Source organism: Acomys minous (assembly GCF_964271855.1).
Source record: "Acomys minous genome assembly, chromosome: 13".
Lineage (NCBI taxonomy): Eukaryota > Metazoa > Chordata > Mammalia > Rodentia > Muridae > Acomys > Acomys minous.
Genome location: NC_140495.1, coordinates 90,686,186 through 90,701,810, shown reverse-complemented (window position 1 = coordinate 90,701,810; position 15,625 = coordinate 90,686,186). Strand labels below are relative to the sequence as shown.

General features: G+C 47.0%; 1 protein-coding gene across 1 annotated transcript in view; it reads right to left on the bottom strand.

Moving 5' to 3' along the window:
• Positions 1 to 533: 533 nt before the first annotated feature.
• The window catches only part of DNA2 (DNA replication helicase/nuclease 2), a 36,211-nt gene continuing 21,119 nt past the window's right edge, over positions 534 to 15,625 (bottom strand). Inside the window, exons 14-21 of the mRNA XM_084751988.1 lie at positions 15,137 to 15,361; positions 14,329 to 14,522; positions 12,570 to 12,659; positions 12,277 to 12,481; positions 11,298 to 11,387; positions 10,042 to 10,224; positions 6,526 to 6,672; positions 534 to 1,276 (exon numbers count right to left, since the gene is read on the bottom strand). Coding sequence (XP_084608114.1) covers positions 1,220 to 1,276; positions 6,526 to 6,672; positions 10,042 to 10,224; positions 11,298 to 11,387; positions 12,277 to 12,481; positions 12,570 to 12,659; positions 14,329 to 14,522; positions 15,137 to 15,361 — 1,191 coding nt within the window. The 3' untranslated portion in view covers positions 534 to 1,219. The remainder of the gene's footprint in view (positions 1,277 to 6,525; positions 6,673 to 10,041; positions 10,225 to 11,297; positions 11,388 to 12,276; positions 12,482 to 12,569; positions 12,660 to 14,328; positions 14,523 to 15,136; positions 15,362 to 15,625) is intronic.

Here is a 15,625-nt window from a genome sequence, read left to right as displayed (position 1 = left end):
GCTAGACACCTAAGCTTAGTCATTGCTCAGGGCAGAGGGTGTAGCTCAGTTGGTGAGATGCATACTCACAAAGCTGGAGGCTCAATCTCCACCTCTGCACCCACCAGGCATGCGGGCCCACATCGGTATTCCCAGCATGTTATAGCTGGAAGCAGGAAGATCAGAAGTTCGAGGTCACCCAAGATACATGAAACCCTATCTCCACACACAGGTCATAAAATGAAAAATTATTCAGTCAGGTCTATTAGTACCAAAACAATTTATTAAACAGTACTTTAAATAACTAAAAAGGCAGAAGCACCAACAATTTTAACATAGTTAATCTTCCATTAAGTGAGGTAGAAGCTTTTCCCTCCAGGAGATGGGACCCTGATGTGAAAATGTCACACTCTTACTGGTAGATTTATTTCTCAAAATATCTGTACATAAGAGAAAAAATGAGTAATACCTCCAAAGAGGCAATATGAGATGAAAAAAGGGTGTACCTTGTGAACTAGCATCAATTAACAAAACAAAACTATTCTCAAAAACCCTCCTCTAATATTGAAATGCTGAGTCCCAGAAATTTACAAAGAGAACAAGGTGATTAGTGAAAAGAGGAACAAAGAACTAGTTGGAGAGACACAATTCATGAATGTACTTCAAAGATGAGGCTTGAAGTGAAAACACATTTGACACTGAAAAGCAAAGTGAGGAGAATCAGGAATCCCCAAATTCAGAGAGTGTCCGTCCCCTGGGACCCTCAGCACAGAGTGGCCTCAAGTGAGCAACACAAGCCAATCCATCCGACCTTTTAAAAATAACTTCTACAATCAAAGCTGAAACTGTAGTTTCTCTTTTGAGACCTCAGCCTCGGGATATAGCTGAAACATGGCATTAAAGTCCAGACCCCAGTGCTGATCCACCTTTCAAGCCGGAAAGTCTCGAACCCTTTCTTGGCCATACACAGATAGACTTGAAGTACTTACAAATTTAGATGTTACGCGAATCTCAGTTTCGGGTACATTGGTACGTTTAAAGTATAAATTTGCATGGTGACAGAAGAGAAAAATCTGGAACCTTGAGAAGGGTACATTCGAGTCACTTTGTACCTTTTTTAGCTAAAAATCGTCTTCACAGTTCAGCCTGGCAGTCCCAGCAAGCCTAAACTGGACCATCCACTGAGTGATGCTGTCAATTCCTATGGCGCGGAGGCAGCAGTGTAGTGTTTCCTTCTTCGTCAGTCACCCAGGATGTGGCTGAGACTCTCGTGCTCTCTTGATGGAAGGTCCATGATGTAAGATAAATTAAGGAAAATAGACCCAGTGAGTATCTGTGCACCATGGCGCACATCTCCAGCCTCAGTCCTCAGGAGGTGGAGGCAGGAGGATGATCAGGAGTTCCAGAGCATCGTTTGCTAAAAAGCAAAATAGATTACAACCTGGGATACATGTGACCCTATGGGGAGGGAGAGAGGAAAGGGGGGAGACAGAGAATAATCTATTTGAAAAGTAATAGAAAGCCAGGTGTGGTGGCCCTTGCCTAAATCCAGGGCAGCCAGAGGAACAGAGCGTCAAGGTCACCTCAGGGTCAAAGTCACAGCAGGGCCAGCCTGGGATACTGGATACTTTATCTCATAGAACAATCAATTTGAAAAATATAATGGGTGGGGGGAGGGAGACATGGGGGGGAGGCACTGGAGAGATGGCTCAGTGGTTAAGAGCACTGCCTGATCTTCCAAAGGACCTGAGTTCAATTCCTAGCACCCACATGGTGGCTCACAACCATCTATAATATGATCTGATGCCCTCTTCTGACATGCAAGTGTACATGCAGGTAGAACACTCATACACATAAAAATAAATAAATAATAAAAAGAAAAGTAATGGAACCGGAAGCTGGGTGTGGGGCATTCCATGAATGCAGGGCGTCTCAACCTTCTCAATGCTGCTACCTTTAAATATAGTTCCTCATGTTGTGGTGGGCCACAACCATAACATAGATATCTGATATCCAACTCCTGTGAAAAGGTCCTTTCACCACCCACAAAGGGGCCGAGACCCACAGGTTGAGAACTGCTGCTTTAATCACAGCGCTGCAGAGGCCTAGGCTGAAAGACCCCACTTCTAAATGTTGTTTAGTCAAGGCTTGCTATTTTGTAAATGATTCTATTTTGTAAGGCTTGTACAATGGTTAAGGGAGGTCACCTGAAAGGCTCAGTCAGACTGGAAAAATACCACCATGTCACAAGGCTCGCAGACGTCACAAGGTTCATGGTCACCCACCATTTCACAAGGTCTACACAAGCGGTTCTGGAAAACTGCCCTGGGGCCAAGTTATTGGAAAAACAGGATGTATGGTCAGTGAATAGGCTAGCCTAACCATTTCCTGATTCCAAAGCCCTAACCAGAGCTAAATCTAGCCACATTAAGTTAGCCAATCAAGACCCTGTAACTATGCTTCTCGCTTCTGTAACCCCCGCTTCCTGCTTCCCACCCTATAAAAGGGTCTCCTCCCCTTCACTCGGCGCGCCAGTCATCCGATAGACTGTGTCGCCCGGGTACCCGTGTAATCAATAAAGCCTCTTGCGTTTGCAACCGGACTTTTGGTTTCGCTGGTTCTTGGGGAGGGTCTCCCTGACGAAGGACACTCCGTGAGGAGGGTCTTTCATTTGGGGGCTCGTCCGGGATTGAGACCCCCGCCCAGGGACCACCGACCCAAAATCGGGAGGTAAGTTCTCTGCTGCTGGCATTGTGGGTATTGTGTGTCTTGTTTGTCTCCTGGTTGTCCTCCATCTCTGTGCTACTCTGAGACTCAATTGGGTCATTAGTATCTGGTGGAGGCTAGAAGGAGTTGACGAACTTGGACTTCTCCTCCACACCCCTGGGAGACGTCCCACGGGGGTATCCGGGGTCCTTAGGACCCATCTGAGAGGACGATCCGACTCGGCTTGGTTGGGGCTTCGCCCCTGGTCAACGGATACGCTCCTCGTCTGGGAGACGGGGAAACCGGAACCCCAACGCAGTCTCCAATTGGTTTACTTTCATTTTGGTGCCGGCACCGCGCAGCGCGATCTATCTCTTTTGGTTTGTTGTTAATCTTTCTTGTCACTCTGTGTACACTCCCTTTCTCTGCAGACATGGGCCAGACAGTTACCACCCCGCTGACCTTAACCCTTAGTGGACAGGTTAAGGCAAAGGTGATGGACCCAGGCCCTCATGGCCACCCTGACCAAGTCCCATACATCATTACTTGGGAGACTCTGGTCCGCGACCCACTCCCTTGGGTTAAGCCTTTCCTTTCCTCGCCACCTAACCACTCCCTCCACCTTACCAGGGCCCTCAGCCCCCGGCGGGTGCTGCACCTCCCGCCGCTCCGGAGGCACCTCCCCAATCCCAAGCAGCAGCTTCCTCCCCTGTGGCGGGCCGCTTGCGGAACCGCCGGGAACAAACCCCGGACGCCACCTCCCAGGCTTTTCCCTTGCGAGCAGGCAATGGAGGACAAATTCAATATTGGCCTTTCTCTGCCTCAGACCTCTACAACTGGAAAAATAATAACTCTCCTTTTTCTAAGGATCCCACTAGACTTACTTCCTTGATCGAGTCTATTTTAGTGACTCACCAGCCTACCTGGGACGACTGCCAGCAACTCCTGCAGACGCTCCTGACCACCGAAAAATACCAGCGAGTCATTCAAGAGGCACGGAAAAATGTCCCAGGAGAGAATGGGCGGCCAACCCAGCTGCTCAACGAGATTAATAGCGCTTTTCCCTTAAAACGCCCTAAATGGGACTTCAATACGCAGGAGAATACTGGCTGAGACTCACGGGACCCGCCCTGATCTAACCGACCAGCCCCTCCGGAATGCTGACTGCACCTGGTTTACGGACGGCAGCAGTTTCCTGGAAAATGGAGAACGGCGAGCAGGAGCCGCCGTAACAACCATCAAGGATGTAATTTGGTCCAGCCCTCTCCCCCCGGGGACATCAGCCCAGCGTGCCGAGCTGATAGCTCTGACCAAAGCACTGTAGCTGGCCAGCGGTAAACACCTCAACGTATACACCGACAGCAGGTATGCCTTTGCCACAGCCCATATCCATGAAAAAATTTACCGGAGGAGGGGCCTACTGACCTCGGAGGGCAAAGAAATTAAAAATAAGACTGAGATACTGGCCCTGCTAAAAGCCCTACACTTGCCCCGGGCACCAGAAAGGAACTTCCCTGGAGGCAGAGAAAAACAGGATGGCCGATAAAGCCGCTCGCTTGGCAGCACTCTCCAGGAAAAGGGCTCTGCTTAGAAAAAGTGCCCCACTCCCATCAGGCCCTATGCAACAAAACCCTCACGATCTATCCCGGCAAATATTGGCTCACCGGGCCTACTGGGACTCAATGGGCCTGCAACTCGGGACTAACCCCCTGTGTGTCAGCCACAGTGCTTACCCAAACCAGTGACTTCTGTGTTCTGGTCGAAGTCTGGCCCAGGGTTACCTACCATCACCCTAGTTATATATACTCTCATTATAAAGGAATGACCAGACATCCCAGAGAACCTGTCTCCCTCACCCTAGCCTTGTTGTTAGGCGGTCTCACCGTGGGAGGAATAGCTGCAGGAATAGGAACAGGAGCCACCGCCCTAGCTGAAACATACCAGTTCAGACAGCTCCAGCAGGCCATGCACACCGATCTTGTGACATTAGAAGAATCTATATCGGCCCTAGAAAAATCATTAACCTCACTCTCTGAGGTGGTCCTCCAGAACAGGAGAGGACTGGACATTCTGTTCCTTCAAGAAGGTGGACTCTGTGCAGCTCTGAAAGAGGAATGTTGTTTCTATGTGGATCATACTGGGCTAGTCAGAGATAGTATGAGCAAATTAAGAAAAAGACTAAAGCAGAGACAGCGTCTCTTTGAGTCAGGCCAGTCATGGTACGAGAGATGGTTTAATGGGTCCCCCTGGTTTACCACCCTAATCTCCTCCCTGCTAGGACCAATCATTATTATACTCTTGATTCTCCTATTTGGACCCTGCATCCTCAACAGATTGGTCCAATTCATGAAAGATAGGTTATCCATAATCCAAGCGATGGTCCTCACCCAGCAATACCATCGCCTAAAGCAGGAAATGGAAACTGAAATAGAATGAAAGATTCCATTCTAGTTCATAGAAAAAGAGGGGAATGAAAGACCCCACTTCTAAATGTTGTTTAGTCAAGGCTTGCTATTTTGTAAATGATTCTATTTTGTAAGGCTTGTACAATGGTTAAGGGAGGTCACCTGAAAGGCTCAGTCAGACTGGAAAAATACCACCATGTCACAAGGCTCGCAGACGTCACAAGGTTCATGGTCACCCACCATTTCACAAGGTCTACACAAGCGGTTCTGGAAAACTGCCCTGGGGCCAAGTTATTGGAAAAACAGGATGTATGGTCAGTGAATAGGCTAGCCTAACCATTTCCTGATTCCAAAGCCCTAACCAGAGCTAAATCTAGCCACATTAAGTTAGCCAATCAAGACCCTGTAACTATGCTTCTCGCTTCTGTAACCCCCGCTTCCTGCTTCCCACCCTATAAAAGGGTCTCCTCCCCTTCACTCGGCGCGCCAGTCATCCGATAGACTGTGTCGCCCGGGTACCCGTGTAATCAATAAAGCCTCTTGCGTTTGCAACCGGACTTTTGGTTTCGCTGGTTCTTGGGGAGGGTCTCCCTGACGAAGGACACTCCGTGAGGAGGGTCTTTCAGGCAAGATCTGAGTCCATGGCCAGTCAGGGTTTCCTACAGAGGCTGCCTATGAATGAGTGCATTCACGCTTGCATGATGGAACAAGCCTATAACCCAACCAAGCAGGAGGCTGACACGGGAGCGTGAAGAGTTCTAGGCCAGTCCCGCCCACCCCCAGGCCTATTTATTTATTTATTTATTTGTTTGTTTATTTGTTTTGAGACTGGGTCTATGCAAGCCCTGGCTAGCCTAGAACTCACTGTGTAGACCAGGCTAGCCTCAGACTCAGAGATCCACCTGCCTTGGCCTGCCCAGGGCTGGGACTAAAGATGGACACCACTTAAAATAGTCTTTGAAATATGCCTGTGGAAAAGGAGGACAGCGAGTCTCCATTCACTCAAGTACAGGAAACTGTGGAGGAATGCTAAGTGAATGTCAATAAAGCGCTGTTTAGCCAATCAGCTGGGCAGAAAGACAGGAAGTGGAAGGCGGGACTTCCTGGAAGAGAGGAGAAAAGTTTGACAGTTGGAGAGGGAAGAGGTTTTTTGACGGTTGGAGGAGGATGGTGGGAACTGGACACAGACCGGCCCACAGGTCATAGTGGCAAGTGTTTGGAATATATGTATGATATAAGGTTTAGAGTAGTTTGTTTAGTTTACGAGTAGATTAGAATCAGTTTAGACTCTGCCCAGCGAAGTGCTGGCAGCTTTAAAGTATGTTTCAGTCTCCCTGTGTCAGTTATTTGCTTTGTAGGCCGAACAGATACAAAATACTGTAACAGGAAGCCAGCGCAGCAAACCCCGAGTGACCACGCGAATGAACAAGGATATTAAGTGCTCCGTGTTCAGATGGTCAAAGAGCCTCTCCAGCGGGGGGAAGCGCTGCAGCGAGGACACGCTGCCCAGGAGGATCAGTTTGTGTTTGGCTCTGGTTATCGCCACGTTGAGCCGTCGCCAATCTTTCAGGAGCTCACCGAGCTGGAAAATAAAAAAGATTCCCATCGTTGCAGTCATAGTATAAATTTGCTACAGCCAAGGACATGGTTTCCCTTGAGTGGTTTCAGTATTTTTTTTTAATTGTTTTTGGTTTTCCAGCTAGGCTCTCTTATAGCCCACCTAGACTGGCCTCCAACTTGCGACTACAGTCAAGGTTGGCCTTGAACTCCAGATCCTCTGCCTCCATTTCCCAAGGCACTAGGATTACCGTCCTGTGCCACCGTGGTGGCTTTGTTATTTGTTCCTGCTATGTAGCCCAGGCTAGCTTTCAGATCGAGGCCTTCCTGTTTCATCCTCTATTACAGGCATAACCCAAAATATTAGGTGGGAAAGTGAAGTCCATCATGACGTATACATACCTAGAAGTCACAAAAAAAAAAAAATGTGCATATCTGTAAGGTAACAACTAAGTAGTGAGGGACACAGCAAGGGCCCAGACTTTTTGTTGGGTGTGTTTTAAAAATCATCCCGATAAGCTGGGTGTGGTGGTGCACACTTTTAGTCCCAGCACTTGGGAGGCAGAGGCAGGTGGATCTCTGTGAGTTCGAGGCCAGCCCGGTCTACAAAGCAAGTCTAGGACAGCTAAGGCTGCTACACAGAGAAACCCTGTCTTGAAAAAACAACAACAACAATAACAAAAAAAAACAAAAAAAACAAAAAACCCACAAAAAAACAATAAACAAAAAATCATATGGTATACTATACAGTTAAATAAAAATGGTATTGTGCCTCAGTGGTTAAGAGCATTGGCTACGTACGCTTCCAGACGACCTGAGTTTGATTTTCAACACCCACCCATTCAGTGGCTCACAATCATCTGTAACTTCAGCTCCAGGGGATCCAGTGACTTCTTCTGGAGGCAACAGGTAGGAACAAGGTACACAGACATGCATGCAAGCAAATTACTCATATGCAAAAATAATAGTATAAATTTTTAAAAAAGGGTATTAAATAGTGGGAAAAATGTAACCAAATCAACAAAATTAAAAAAAACAAACAAACCTGGAAGTATCTGTGAATTAGAAAGGATTTTGTGCTAAAAATGTCCCAAATGCAAAAGCAAAGTGGTAAACGTGATTCACACACTCATCTAGAGATAAGTAGAAAAGCCAAATGTAATGTGAAGATGATGAAACATAATTCCATTTTTTTTTCTTTTTTTCTTTTTTTTTTTTCTGAGACAGGGTTTCTCTGTGTAGCCTTGACTATCCTGGACTCACTTTGTAGACCAGGCTAGCCTCAGACTCATAAAGCTCCACCTGCCTCTGCTTCCCAAGTGCTGGGATTAAAGGTGTGTACCACCACCACCTGGCTCAATTTTTTTTTCCAGACAAGATTTCTCTATGTAGTCCCTGCTGTTCTGGAACTCAACCTAAAGACCAGACTGGCCTCGAACTTGGAGATCAGGCTGCCTCTGCCTCCCTGTGCTAAGATCAAAGGTGTGCACCACCAACACCCAGCATATAATTCAATCTTACAAACAAAATCCTGATGTGTGCTATACTGTGAATCAACCCAAGCGAAATAAGCTAGTCACAGGGTAAAGATAGAAGAAATTCAGTAATGTGATCTGATGCCCTCTTCTGGCCTGCAGGCAGAACACTGTATACATAATAAATAAATAAATCTACCTAAAAAGAAAAAAAAATTCTTTCTAAGCTAAAAAAAAAACCAAAACAGAATTCAGGGACAGAAGAAGGAACAGTGGTCACAGGGAGGAGGCGTGGACAGTTAGTCACAAAATGAGAATGTTTGTAACATTGAACAGCTCTGCTTCAAAGTATTGAGCTACATGGGCTGGAGAGATGGCTCAGTGGTTAAGAGTGCTGCCTACTCTTCCAAAGGCTCTGAGTTCAATTCCCAGCAACCACATGGTGGTTCACAACCATCTGTAATGTGGTCTGATACCCTCTTCTGGCCTGCAGGTGTACATGCAGGCAGAACACTATGTATGTATGTGTATATATATAAAGTATTGAGCTACACATATAGCAATGGTTATGACAGCCAGGCATGAGGCACACAGCTACAGTCCCAGCTTCTGGCCGGTGGAGACAGGAACATGTTACAAAGTGACTTAGAGACAGGTCTAGGCTATAGAGCATGCTGCCTCAAAATGAATGAATGAATGAAATTTCTGTTTATTTGTTTTGAAACAGGGTCTCACATAAAGCCCTGGCTGGCCTGGAACTACGTAGACTAGGTTGGCCTGGAACTCAGAGATCCTCCTGGTGGCAAGTTTGTGTGCCTGTGTGTGTGTGTGTGTGTGTGTGTGTGTGTGTGTGTGTGTGTGTACACATGTGACAAGCATGCTGGGTACATGGACATGGAGGTCAGGGAACACCCTCAGATGACTCTCCTCAGGCATCTCTACCTTTTCACTTGACAGGGTCTCTCATCGGGCCAGAACTCCAGCACAGGCCAGGCCAGCTGGCCCACAGGCTTTTCTACCCCAATGCTGCCTTCACAGGACTACAGGAGTCCATGGGCACACCAGGGTTTACATAGAATCTGAACTTGGGTCTCACACTCGTGAGGAAAGCCTGCTACCATGTGGGCAGCTCCTCAGACTTAAGAGTCAAATGTGCTAGGTGGCAGCAGCACACACCTTTAATCCCAGCACTCGGGAGGCAGGGGCAATCTGAGTTGAGGCCAGCCTGGTCTACAGAGCAAGTTCCAGGACAGCCAGGGATACACAGAGAAACCTTGTCTCGAAATAAACAAAAGTCAAATGCTGGGCTGGAGAGATGGCTTAGTGGTTAAGAGCACTGACTGCTCTTCCAGAGATCCTGAGTTCAATTCTCAGCAACCACATGGTAGCTTACAACCATCTACAACGTGAAGAGATGCCCTCTTCTAGCATGTGTGTGTACATGCAGATAGAGCAATCATATACTAATAAATAAATTAAAAAAAAAAAAAGCACCTGCCTCGCAACCTCACAACCACCCATACCTTGTTTCTAAACCACGATTTTAAAAAAAGAGTAATCAGAAGGGTTGGTGGATCAGGGCACTGTCTGCTTTTGCAGAGGACCTGGGTTCAATTCCCAGCAACCAAATGGCAGCTCACAACCATCTCTAACTCCAGTTCCAGGGGATGGGACACCCTCTTCCAGCCGCCAATACACCAGGCAAACACACATGCAAGCAAAACACTCATACCTATAAGTCACAAAACAATTTTAAAAGAAAGAGCTAGAATATCTAGTTATATGGTGAGCTGCTTGCCAAGTTAGCAATAAAATGCAAGTGCTTGGGTTTTAGCACCGATGCTGTGAGGCAGGAAAGGTGGGGGTGGGGGGTGGGGGGCGGAAAGCCCAAATCAATCAGCAGCAAATAGTCAACTTACAGTCCCGTCCTTGTTACTCCTAACAAAAGACACCAGGATGAGACTCTTGTCCCTTCCTTGGTATTTGTCTACTGTGTTAACTTCAACTGTCCCCACAGAAGAACGCGCCAGCAAGTCATTGATGATCCTCAGCTGCTGCCTGTATGGTGCGATGATGCCAATGTCGGCAGGGCTGCAGCCAGCCTAAATGGAAAACGAGGATAATTTAAATGCATTGCCACGTTCTTTAAGCGTTACTGAATTTATTGCTCAATATTTACTTTTTTTTTTTTGCCCCAACTTTGAAAATGTTTTAAGTTTTCATCTTTTGCAGGTGTACATGGTTTGTACGTGTGTTTGAGTGCCTGTGTGTGAGGCAGGGATGCCTGTGGATGTGGAAGCCAAAGAACTGATCTTACAGGCAGGCCATCACACACAACCCTGATGTCTATGTGGGTCCAGGGGAATCGGAACTCAGGTCCCCAAGCAGGGAGAGCAAGGTGATTTTTGTTGTTGTTGCTGTTGTTATTTTGTTTTTCGAGACAGGGTTTCTCTGTGTAGCCTTGGCTATCCTAGACTCACTTTGTAGACCAGGCTGGCCTCGAACTCACAGCGATCCATCTGCCTCTGTCTCCCAAGTGCTGGGATTAAAGGCGTGCGCTACCACCGCTATGTTCTCTCCCTTCAACTCTCTGCTACCCCATTCACTGTCAAGTTTCTACAGACCCTACGCTCAGGATACTACGCAATGATCCTAAAAGGAAACTTCAGTTCCCACCATAAACGAATTTTATTTCACTGGGTCTGGTGGCACATGCCTTTAATAGCACTCCAGAGGCACGAGGCACGTGGATCTCTGAGTTCTAGGCCAGCCTGGACTACAGAGTGAGTTCCGGGTCAGTCAGAGCTATATACAGAGAGACCCTGCCAAAAAATACAACAAAAAATCCTTACGTTTTCCAAACAATAAGCTTTCAGTCTCTTTATTATTATTATTATTATTTTTTTTTTTTTTTAAGATCTGGGCTTCAGATTCCTGGAGCTGGACTGAGAGGTGGCTGTCAAGTGACCACCATGGATGATGGGTACCGAACCCCAGCTCTTCCAAAGAGCATCAGCCCTGACCACTGAGCCACCGCTCCAGCCCCCGACCCTCTTATCTCAATGGCCAAGTGTTAACACCAGGTCTTACGTCCCTAAGAGTCTGACAGTGTTTAAGGAAATAGTCAGTAATTACTCTGTGCGCCTACAGACTGGCTGGGAAACCTCTACGTTACCTTAATGAAGGTTGCGGTTAGGAAGACGATGAGTCTGGCTTCTGTGAAGTTGCTCACACCACCGTTTTCAGTTTGTTCTGGAGCCGGGACCTAAGCAGAGAAGTGTGAGGCAGTGATGCAGTCTGTCAGGTTTAAGCTGCAAGGACTACTAGGTTTGGAGACAAATTTAAAACAGTCTTAACTTTTGTGGACTGGGAGATATACTTGGTTAGGATGTTTGCCTACTATACAGAAAGGCATGGTGGGTTCAGTACTTAGCACGGGATAGAAATTCCTGGCACTTGAGAAATTACGGCAGGAGGATTGTTACAAGTTTGAGGCCAGACTGGGCTACAGTTACAGGATGGGATACACAGCAAAATACTGTCTCAGAAAGAGAGAAGTTAACCTTGACATGTACCAACATGTAGAATAAATACCATCCGGAGAGCCAGCAGGTATGGTAGCACACACCTTTATTACCACACTTGTGAGGCAGAGGCAGACGGATGGATGTCTGAGTCTGAGGCCAGCTAGGATGAGAGCCTTACTCAAAAAGGTAGAGCAGCTGGGCATGGTGGCGCACACCTTTAATCCCAGCACTCGGGAGGCAGAGGCAGGTGGATCACTGCGAGTTCGAGGCCAGCCTGGTCTACAAAGCGAGTCCAGGACAGCCAAGACTACACAGAGAAACCTTGTCTCGAAAACCAAAACAAACAAACACACAAAAAAGTAGACAAAATGAGGGATTTAAATAAATATTAGGACAAGCAAGGTGCGGTGGCGCATACCTGTAATCCCAGCCCTCAGGGAGGGAGAGGCAGGTGGTTCTCTGTGAGTTCGAGGCCAGCCTGGTCTACAAATCAAGTCCAGGGCAGCCTGAGATACACAGAGAAACTTTGTCTCAAAATAAATAAATAAATAAATAAATAAATAAATAAATAGTAAGACAAATATTTTTTTAAAAAACAGATTTTTTTTTTCTTCATTCTTATTTTACCTTATCCGTATTAAGAAAACAAACAGGATTGTCTGGCTCAAACACTCTTGCCAGCCAGGGGTTATTAGAAGAATCAGCATAGAACTCCAGGCTCAGCTTGACGTTCTTCAAGTTGGGCAGGGTTAGCGCCGCGTTGGCCACTCTGTCTGATCCACACTCCAGCTTCCCTTCGTATGTCAGCTTATTGCTTAAGGACATGATCTTACTGGAAGAATTGCAAAGCACAACCTCAGTTTGGACGGAGATGAAAATTAAACAAGCAAAGCGCGCAGGGCTGGCGGGGCCGCACACACCTGTTCATGCGGTACTGCACAGTCAGCTGCACCACGGCGCTCTCCTTCTGCTCCAGCCTCTTGAACAAGCTCTCGCTCATGCCCAGCGCTCTGCCAACAAATCACATTCAGGCCGATAAGCACATCAAACTGTCGCTTAAAAAGAACCCAATTAAGCCGGAGCCGTGGCGCAGCACGCCTATAATCTCAGCACTCGGGGAGGCAGGGGCAGGAGGATCTCTGTGAGTTCCAGGCCAGCCTGGTCTATAGAGCGAGTCCAGGACAGCCATGGCTGTTACACAGAGAAACCCTGCCTCAAAAAAAAAAATCCAATTAATTTTTTAATCTTACTTACTAACATGTATATGCATATGCGCTTTGCACCCCCCATTGTGGTGTTCTGTGGAGGTAGAAGGGCAACTTCCTTCGGTGTTTCTCTCCTTCCACTTTTACCAAGGGATCAAAGTTGGTGACAGTGCTTTTCCTGCTGAGCAACCTAACTGGGTCGATTTTGAGACGGGGTCAAGTGTCCCAGGTGGACCTACAGACTTAAAAGGTAGCAGAGGACGCCTCGACTTTCTGACCCTCCAGCTCCTACCTCCCCAGCGCTGCAATTATCGTGTGTATTCGCTGCCTGGTGTATGCAGTACTGGGACTGACCCGAGGCTTCACACGCCGCAGGCAAACAAGCCGAGCTACATCCCCAGCTCCTACAGTTAAGACCTCAGTACTGAGCGGTGACACAGGTATGCCACCCCAAGTCCCTAGAAGCCCGAGGCAGAAAGATCCTTCAAGGCTGGACAAGACAGCAAAAATCCAACCTATTGAAACAAAACTGAGACCTGTGTGACGGTATGCATCTTTAGTGCCGACATTTGGGAGGCTGAAGCAATAGACCTCTGGTCTGCAGAGTGAGTTCCAGATCAACCAGGGATACATAGTGGTCTCCAAAAGAAAACAAAAACACCACAGTGAAATATCTACTGTCCCCAGTGTTCTCAACTGAACGCACTGGGAAGAGGGAGCCTCGATGGAAGAACCAGCATACAGGAATGTCTGTGGGGCATTTTCATGACTGCTGTTGGATGGAGGAGCAGGACAGCCCAGCCCACTGTACAATCGCTGGACAGGGAGGCCTGGGCTGTATAAGAAAGGTAGCTAGGGCTGGAGAGACGGCTCAGTGGGTAAGAGCGCCGCCTGCTCTTCCAAAGGTCCTGAGTTCAACCCCCAGCGACCACATGGTGGCTCACAGCCATCTGTAATGTGATGTGATGTGATGCCCTCTTCTGGCCTGCAGGTGTACATGCAGGCAGAACACTATACATAATAAATAAATAAATCTTTAAAGAAAGAAAGAAAGAAAGAAAGAAAGAAAGAAAGAAAGGTAGCTATGGGGCTGGAGAGATGGCTCAGTGGCTAAGAGCACTGGTTGCTCTTCCAGAGGTTCTGAGATCAATTCCCAGCAAACACATGGTGGCTCACAACCTTCTATAATGCCCTCTTCTGGCCTGCGGGTGTATATGCAGATAGAGTACTCATATACATTAAATAAGTAAATAAATAAACAAACCTATCTCAAAAAGAAAAAAAAAAGTAGCTGAACATGAGCCTGGGAGCTCAGTCTCTGCTTCAGTTCTTGACTTCCCTCAGTCTCTGCTTCAGTTCTTGACTTCCCTCAATGATGAACTGTAACCTGTGAGCCAAATAAAACATTTCCTCCCCCAAGATTTTGATCAGCGTTTGTCACAGCAACAGGAAGCAAGCAAGGACATCTACCTACCTTGCTTCCCGGTTTACAACCAAGGGAGGAAGCTGCTGATGGTCCCCCACCAACACAAATCTCCGAGAAAAGAAAAGGGGGCCCAGGCAAATGGGCTGACTGATTTGAGAGGCTTCGTCCACAATACAAAAATCAAATGTTTTCCGGGAAAATATCGGGTGGTTTATTCCCATACAGGTGGTTGCAACTATAAGCTAAAACAGAAAACAAGCCAATTAGTAAATATGCCAAAGGGACTTGGTTCATCCTCCACTCCATTTTTTGAAATTAAAAGATCAAAATCCAGGTGGGGGCAGTAGGTAGTGCACACCTTTAATCCAAGCACTCATAAGGTTTATAAGTCCCCAAACTCCACAGGAAGCCAGGCACAGAGGTACATGCCTATAATCCCAGCTCCGGAGGGTAGGAGGGCTAGAATTCAAGGGCAAGCTTGACTACAAAGTGACTTCAAGATGAGCCTGGTCGATAAGAGACAATGAAAGAGAGAGAAGGGGGCAGGCAGAGAGAAAAAGACAGACACACAGAGAGATAGACAGGCAGACAAATGGAGAGAGACAGACACACACACACACACACACACACACACACACACACACACACACACAGAGAGAGAGAAAGGAAACAAAACCTTTTTGTGGAGACAGATGGCTCCCCTGGCCCTCGATGGCCGGCCAGCAGGCCTAGCCTACTTGGCAAACTCCAGGACAAATACAGATTATGTCTCAACTACAATAAAAGGTGGACAGCACCTGAGACATGAGAGGGTGTCCTCTCATGTGTGCACAAGCACACACAGAGGCAGACTTACATGACTATTATAGAGTTCCTCTAGATGGGCTAAGGACTTAATCGACCTTGATCTGCACAGCTCCTCCTCTGTAAACCTCTGGATGTCTGGATGGACCTTATGAGACTGACCCAAACGCAAAAATCCCATTTTAAACTTGGCTAACTTCAAGAGAATATTGTCAACAGCAGAGTGCGTGTAGCTGGTTAACAGAACACTGAAACCACACGCAGAGAGGATCCTTACCTAGAAATGGGAGACAGAAACATAGCATTACTTTGAAACCCAGATAACTGCTAACAGGCTTACAGTTTTGGAACAGTCACAGAGTTCAGTAAGACCTGAATCTAAGAGAGAGGCTAAGTAACTTTTCTAAAGAGCTATAAAACCAAATGACCTACAAAAATTATATGGCATTGAATTTATTACATTTTACTTACTTATTTCTGTGCGTGTATGCATACCATGGCACTCAAGCGAAGGTCAGAAGGCAGGAGTCCCTTCACCAGG